The sequence below is a fragment of the Loa loa genome (genome assembly GCF_000183805.2).
Source record: "Loa loa unplaced genomic scaffold supercont3.136, whole genome shotgun sequence".
NCBI lineage: Eukaryota > Metazoa > Nematoda > Chromadorea > Rhabditida > Onchocercidae > Loa > Loa loa.
Window position 1 is genome coordinate 38,527 of NW_018108316.1, and position 7,815 is coordinate 46,341.

The 7,815-nt window shown below is 33.4% G+C and overlaps 1 protein-coding gene across 1 annotated transcript in view; it reads left to right on the forward strand.

Annotated features, from left to right (window-relative positions):
• Positions 1-6,441, forward strand: part of LOAG_16335 (PEK/GCN2 protein kinase) — a gene marked incomplete at both ends in the record, with an annotated part of 12,936 nt that extends 6,495 nt beyond the window's left edge. Inside the window, 14 exons of the mRNA XM_020448987.1 lie at positions 417-631; positions 994-1,120; positions 1,187-1,318; positions 1,512-1,634; positions 2,038-2,238; positions 2,474-2,576; positions 3,095-3,355; positions 3,703-3,933; positions 4,170-4,307; positions 4,374-4,502; positions 4,885-5,039; positions 5,419-5,715; positions 6,032-6,314; positions 6,380-6,441. Of these exons, the coding sequence (XP_020305810.1) occupies positions 417-631; positions 994-1,120; positions 1,187-1,318; positions 1,512-1,634; positions 2,038-2,238; positions 2,474-2,576; positions 3,095-3,355; positions 3,703-3,933; positions 4,170-4,307; positions 4,374-4,502; positions 4,885-5,039; positions 5,419-5,715; positions 6,032-6,314; positions 6,380-6,441 (2,457 nt within the window). The remainder of the gene's footprint in view (positions 1-416; positions 632-993; positions 1,121-1,186; positions 1,319-1,511; positions 1,635-2,037; positions 2,239-2,473; positions 2,577-3,094; positions 3,356-3,702; positions 3,934-4,169; positions 4,308-4,373; positions 4,503-4,884; positions 5,040-5,418; positions 5,716-6,031; positions 6,315-6,379) is intronic.
• Between the last annotated feature and the right edge of the window lie 1,374 nt (positions 6,442-7,815).

The following is a 7,815-nucleotide window of genomic DNA, read 5'->3' on the forward strand; positions in this document are numbered from 1 at the left end:
AGATACTCAAATTTTCGGGTACATTTTATGATTTTGAGATTTTTGCGATGAAAGTGTAGGGAGTAATAATAATAAACATTTATTATGGTTTATTTGAATAAAGAAAAGTCATCGACTGTTTCGATTTGTGTTGCTAGAAGGAATCATTCAAGACTGCTACATGTTTGTAAATTGCAGACCATGAACTCATTGTAAAAGCTCTTTTCTTTCAGCCAGTTGTTTTCTAGACATTTATTTAACGATTTATCTTCCCGTTGTTTTTTATTCTTCAAAATTCATTCGCTTTTTCATCATTAGCAGTTATATCTTATCTGGCTGCAGGGGAATCGATCAGAACTATTTATTGCAGTACTGGGATAAAACAAAACACCACTTAAATTCAAGATATCATGACGTTTATTCCGTTTCCTTTGTAGATGAATGTCCTAATAGATGGAAGCGATCATGCTAAAATTGGTGATTTTGGTCTTGCAACTCGAGATATTGTATCGAGAAATCTATCTTCTTTGAATGAATCCGATTTGAGTTTTTCGATGACCAAAGATATTGGTACAGCTCTCTATATTGCACCAGAATTACTCTCAACTGCTAGTGGAAGCATCGACTACACAACAAAAATCGATGTGTATAGGTTAGTAGTGATTCTTTCATTTATTCATATTATTTATTTAACTTTTGACACTTATTTTGGCTATTTTAATTACTAATTAATTTCATTCTTGTCAGAATTGATTTATTTATGTTGATAAGTTCTGGTTTTTATCGAATTCATTGATGTACAACTTACGCCATTCACTTGTTCACTAATTCAGTTTACTAACCATTCAAAGTTTAGAATGATTTACTGAGGAGGATAAATTCAAGCACTTTTTGAAATTCTGTTTCAGATGAATACCTCCAGTTTCATTTTTGTTGATCATTTCTCATTCAGCTAATTATTTCCATTATCTCTACATTTCCTAAATCTGCGCATCAATGTTCATTTCATTTCAGTCTTGGCGTAGTTTTGTTTGAAATGTTCTATCGACCTCTTCTACCTGGCATGGAACGAATAGCAGTAATAAAAAATCTGCGTGGTTCCGGTCATTTTCCTTCTGATTTCGGGAATGGCATATTGGAGGTGAAATCGTTCTATTAGCAGACATGATATTTTTTCCAATGAAATATGTTAACTATGGTCTTTTAGATACATCAAAAAGCTGCCAAGAAATTGATCAAATGGATGCTGGAAATTCAACCAGATGATCGGCCATCGGTACAGATCCTTCTGGACAGTGATCGTATTCCAGTAGCAGAAATTGAAGAGAATGATTTCCAAGTATACTAAACCTTTTCTCTATTACTGGACTTAAGGCATCACGTAAAACGAAAACAAGCACCTACCGTCCTATGAACAAATTTTTTTTACTGGTTGAGATTAAAAGGTTTGCATCACTTTACCTTATCTGTTCATTGAGTATTACATTCGGTAGTTGATATTCACCACAATGACTATCTTGCTGTGTTTCCAGAAAATGTTTTGTCAAACTATTCGGAGCGGAGGACGCTTGCATCATTGGATAATTGATACATTGATAGCTAATCCGGTATTACCAGCGGCAGATTATCTTTATGATCGAGGCATATGTTCAGCCGTAAGACAATATTCATCCTCATTATTTCATAGAAGCAAAAAATGAGATTAAAAGCAGTTTCATCTGCTATTCGGTCGAAAACATATTGTCAAATTTATCATCTCGCTTTTAGCCATACTGTATGACATATAACAAGGTTTTTTGACTTTGATAAACTGGCAAAGATACGGTAAAAAAGTCAACGAAAAGGACGAACAGGGATTGTTTAATCAAACTATTGAACTTAAATTTTTACTTCTCTCAAGACAGATTAATTATAGGATTAAATGCACAACTCAAATAAATTCGCTCGATTTGAATTCATTTTTCAAAACTTAACTTATTTAATCCGTTCCAATTTAAATGGAACAAATCGTTAACCGTAAACTACTTTATTGAAACAGGTCAGTTTCGTTTATTTTAGGATTGGTTAAGTTTACCGCGACTACGTGCTATTGAATATTTACGCAATAAATTGTGCCGTATTTGTTCAACACATGCTTTTATTCCGTTCGATGTGCATTCCATTACACCCTTCAATGCCAAAAATGCAACTGAAATGATAAATTCAAAATCACATGCATGTAGATTTATTGATGAAAATGGAATTACAGTAATGTTATCGGTATGGAACTAGAATTGATTGATAAGTGTTAAGCCATACATACGGGAAGGTTCAAAAATCCTATAAGATACGTTATGATATGATTGGTTTCGTTGGGACATGTGTAAAGCATTGATGATTGACTTAAAATAATCGAGTGAAAATACTGAGCCAAGTATAATGATTAACTTTGCTTAACGTCCTCCTTTGCTATTATCGTAATAATAAGGTCATCTTGTGAATGAAATGCTTTTAGTATGACTTACGACGAGCCTTCGCACGTTATTGCGTTCGTAATGGAGTAAATCGTTTGAAAAGATATGGTTGTGGTAAAGTGTTTGGTCGTCCCGATGCTCTTGGTAAAATTTCTGTTCTTGAAAAATATGACATGCTTATTTATATATGGAAGAGTTGGTTTTTGTTGAAATTAAAATGTTACATACTATATTTTAGTCGGTAATTTCGACTATCACTTGATTGAAATGTTAACCCACAACATTGTTGAAATGTTAACCCACAACATTGTTTAAGCCCTCAGAATATTATTTTGCGCATTTTTTAAAATATTGTTAATATTAGTTTTAACTATTGCGGCTGACTCTTATGGATTGTTCAGGCTACAAAACTGCAAGTTATAATTTGCACATCTACGTGAGATGCATGTTATGATATAAATCATATAAAGTGTCTATAAATAATGTTTTTCGTTCCCCTGACGACAAATAAGACATTCAGCATTTCATTAATAGTAAAGCTTTAATTTAGATATTGATTGGCATGAATGACAGTGATATACTTACAGGGTCATTCCGGTTCTTGTAATTAAAAAAAATATATTTGTGGTCTGGTTGTCCTCGTACACGTATTATATTTGCAGTTAGCATGCATCCTGTTGAACGTATCGAGTTTGCCATTGATGCTATCGGTCCGGCAAGTTCAGCTCAAATGCTTACTGCCGATATACTTTGCATTACGGTCGAGGCGGCTCATCAGCTTGATTCTATATCGTCGCGTAAATGGGAAATCCGGTTGGGACATCGGGATTTAGTTATTGCTACTGCTCTCTATCTCGGTTTCGGCGATTTTAACACACAAAACAAAATACTAAATATTCTTTACTCAATCGCAACATCAAATAGTTAGTTTTCGAGTTTTATCACAGTGCTGTTGTTCTTTATTGTTAGAAATTAGGTTTCCATTTCTTCTTATAGTCCGACACTACAACCAATACTGAGTAACCTGCGGAAATATATGTATATTATTTGTTCAAGCAAACTGATTATTTGTTAGTGATAGGCTGTCACGTATTGTATATCGGTGATCTAAAGTGAGTTAGACCATCGAAAGCACAAAAAAAAGGATGGTAGAAATATCTAAAACATGTGAGTTCTATTAGCAAACAAGTTATGTTCGACTCACTGATAACTGGAGATTTGCAGCACTAAATATTGAGTATTATGCAGTTTCTTGATTTCTTGATTTCAGAAATGCTTAGTCATGAACAAAAAATCGAGCGACTTCGGGTCGGTACGGAAATGTCGTTTAATCAAGCAAACTCACTACTCAATGTTTTGGAAGGCGATGGTTGCACATTAGAAGCGTTAGTGGCAAGGACAGAATGTCTGGTAAACTGTCGAGATGATCGTGTCCGAAGGCATGCTAAGAAGGCGTTAGATGACCTCACAGATTTAGCTGTTTTGTTGGAATGTTTTATTGGTAAATGTTCTAATTTTCCAAATTTTTCCACAGAAAGATCTCATTATTTTATAGTCCAAATTTCGAGTCTTCCTTTGTTTTTTTATGAAATATCTACCGACTTTGGTTGTTTAGGAGGGAGAAATAATGCAAGAAATTTTCCATTTGTTGTAAATGGATAATAATATTCGACGATATGTATTTTCTCATTTTATCTAGAGCGATCTGGTATATATTCAGCATATATTTATTTCCAGATAATATGACTGAACACATCTTATTTGATGGCACTTTCTGTTATCGACCACATACATACTGCAGCGGCCTCATGTTTCAAATACGAGTACTCTTCCTTCATAGGCAGAGAATACAACCTGTCATCATTGGTGCTGGAGGTTAACTTGTTATCATTTAGCTTTTTTAATCTCCAGCAAAGAGGTGTAACCGTCTTTCACATACAGGTCGATACGATACCTTGCTTGAGGACGAGCGTCATGCACAGGATCTAGTTCCTCCCAGTCCTCTGTGTGCAGTTGGATGCAGTTTACCGCTTGATATTCTTGCTCAGTTTTGCTGTAGAAATAAACCAGGTAATTTTACCCAGGACTCTCAATTAGGCCGTATGATCGCGTACAGTTATTAGCTGTAAATCTGTTGGTCTATAACAAAAATATGTTCGCAATTTGCTGGAATGTTAAATGATGCTAATTTCATTATAAAAGTACTTTTCTTTTTTTTTCGAACTTTTCATTTTACTTTTCCTTCTCTCTCTTCTCCAAGAAAAAGAAATGAAGAAAGTAATGAAGGTGACAGTTATTGACAAAGAGGTCATTGTGTCGGTCCTCAAACCATTCCATGCTACTGGTGGATGGTGTTGTCAGCAGTATAATCCGTGTAATCTTAGATTCTAATTTAATTTTTCAAACACTTCCCTCTCTGAAGTGCAAAGTTAGATTAATTCTAACCTATTAGATTTTGGATCGGTTTCCGGTCAAGCATTGGTTTGCTCAGTCTCTGACCAACTCCTAAAAACAACCGCAAATTTGGTGAAACAGATGTGGTCGCGTGGAATCCAAGCAGATATTTTACATCATCCGGTCGCTCCAATGCAAATAGCGGAGCTTGATGTAAGGTTTATTCAAATTCCTAGCATACACACTTAAACCTATTTTCTAATTTTTTAAGAATTCATTTTTTGTTTCTTTTAAAGTATCGTCATTGGTAGTTTTCTTTCACTTAGTTCCGGCTGATGGAAGGAAGGAAAAAAAACGAGGGAGATTTTAAACTACGAATATAAATAGAATTTAGAAGGAAATACAGTTCCGGTGAAATTAAGGCTGGAATTTTAAAACGATTTATTCCCTCCGTCGTCCGCATTCCCATTTTTGGTCGGTTCATCAATTTATAATTGGAAACGACTGCAGTCTTTGAGTTGTGCTGTTAATGATATAGGTGATGCATCAACATCTGATTTAATTTGGTTTCAATTTATTTAATTCTTCATAGATGCACTGTAACGAGACGAATATTGAGTTGTTGCTGATGGTATACGGCGAAGATGAAGTATTAGCTCGTGTTAATGGCGTTGACTTAGGAAAGCTTACGTTCGATGAAATGTTGAGCAAGCTTGAAGCTTACCGAAGTGGTGTGTCCTTTGTGGAAGCATTTCCACATTTACCAAATAACAATTCGCCTGTTAAGCATTCAGTAAACACACTGCCAGTATCTGCTACTCTTGCTAACCTCAACATAAGATATGCTTTAATCGAGAAACCTGCTGCTCATATCCGGAAAAGAAATGAGGTAGGTATTTCTTATAGATCCCGGCAATTTAGAGAGAAACTTCTCTTTCTGACATAAAAATAAATTTCCATATTCTTTGAATGTTAAGTAATGTTAATTCCGATTTACCCGAAATGGAATAAAATCTTTTAAAAAAGGAAAAAGTAAGAGACGTTTATTTTATCTGCATATTTTTTAAAAATAACCGTAGTTTGGAATAATAAGCAGAGAAAATGATTACAGAGCTATAAATCAGTCTTGTATTTTGTTGAATTTTCTGCCGTGTTAATTCTATATTAATGCAAATTTAAATTAAAACCTCTTTCAAGCTCTTTAGACTCAAATTCGTGCTTGTTTGCAAAAAATGGTTGCTGCACTGGCACCTCAAACAGTAGTTGAAGTAATTGTAACGGAGATCTCAGTGGATGCAATTCGTCTTCTTGCAACACTTATTGATCGCAGTTTCACAGTGGACGAACTTTCAAGTGCTTTCACCACTGCTATAAGACAACTGAGCAAATTCAAACGGGAATTCAAACGGATAGAGGAAGTAATTGAACCACTTTTTCAACCCAAGAATACCTCACCCATTGTATTATATTCGAAGCAAGATTGTAATGGTTATTACAAATTAATAATTTAAAAGGATTTTGTTTATCCATCGAAATGATTATTATTGCTTTAGGTACTGAGATGAAAAATCGCGATGTATTTGAGGTTCATGATTATGATTTACTGCAATTTTAATTACATGTCTTTTTTTTAAATTACGATAGGCAACAAACATGAATCATTTTCATTTTTCAACTTGTTGGACATGTTGCATGGCTGAATTCTCTTCTTTGTTCAGTTATATGCTTCAGAGAGTGTTGGCGTATACTTTTATTATTGGTATTTTAACGTTCATTAGTTCGTTTAAAACTTAAGATTTATCACTCTCAGTAAAAAAGTTAATTATTGATTTCACCAGTACTTTCAATTCTTCCTTTATGTTTTTCCTTTTTATAACGAGATTGTTATTTCCACTTGTAATTTGTTGTTAAATTTTCCGTCAACGGTTATCAGTTTTGTCTGTTGTCATTCATCATTTGCATAGACAAGTTCTTCAGTATCCTACAAGTTCGTATCAATAATTACTGCTGATATATCAATTTTTTTCAATGATTGGACTTGAACTTTTACCGAAGCAGATAAATTACTGTGCTGGACATAGATGTGTTCTAAGGAAATTCTGCTTCAATTTTTGATTTAAACTTAAAATATATAGCATTTCTGCAATCCAAAAATTTTAAATGGATTACCGTTTACTTTTCATTTTACGTCACCTACTAGTAAAAAATTTCCCTTTGGAAAACCTACAGAAATTGCTCAGGTAATAATTGGATCCCAAAATTCAATACACATCATTCCATCTGGGACAACTTTACATGTCTTGCTGTGTTTATTCTACATAGAAGCATCAAATTTTTCAATAAATTTATCTGGCTTGAATTCATCAAGAAAAATGTTGCACTAAATAGATTGAATAGTTCCGTTAAATCCGTGAAATTTTTCATTGATTGTATAAAATGTACATTCTACTTACACAAATAAATTCCGGAAAAGAGCATGAAAAAAAAAAGCTTAACAAGGATTGCCTTGAGAATATTTCTCCATGCAAGATATGCTTTTATTTTTAAACAATTAAATTTTAAGTTCGAATAAGATATTAGGTTATTGTTTCCATTAGTGAAATCGTTTCTACCTTATAGCACAACTAAAAGTAGGAAAATGAGACTGCCCGAAAATAGCTTTACCTTATTAATAAACTGGTTAAATAGTATTGAATATTAACTCAATACTATTTCGCTTTTTAGGTCATCAACAGAATGGAAATGCTTTCTGCTCCATAGATGTTTTTGGATCATCGGACATTTGCAATCTTTAAATGCTATTTTTTAAATATCGATACTGATTTCAATAGATGAATCGAGCCTCTGTTAGCTGTCATCTTCACGCATCAAAGGCAATATTTGCCTACAACGATTTTGAATTTCATTTCATTTAAATCGGTTTTCATATTTGTATATATATATATATATATATATATATATATATATATATATATATATATATATATAT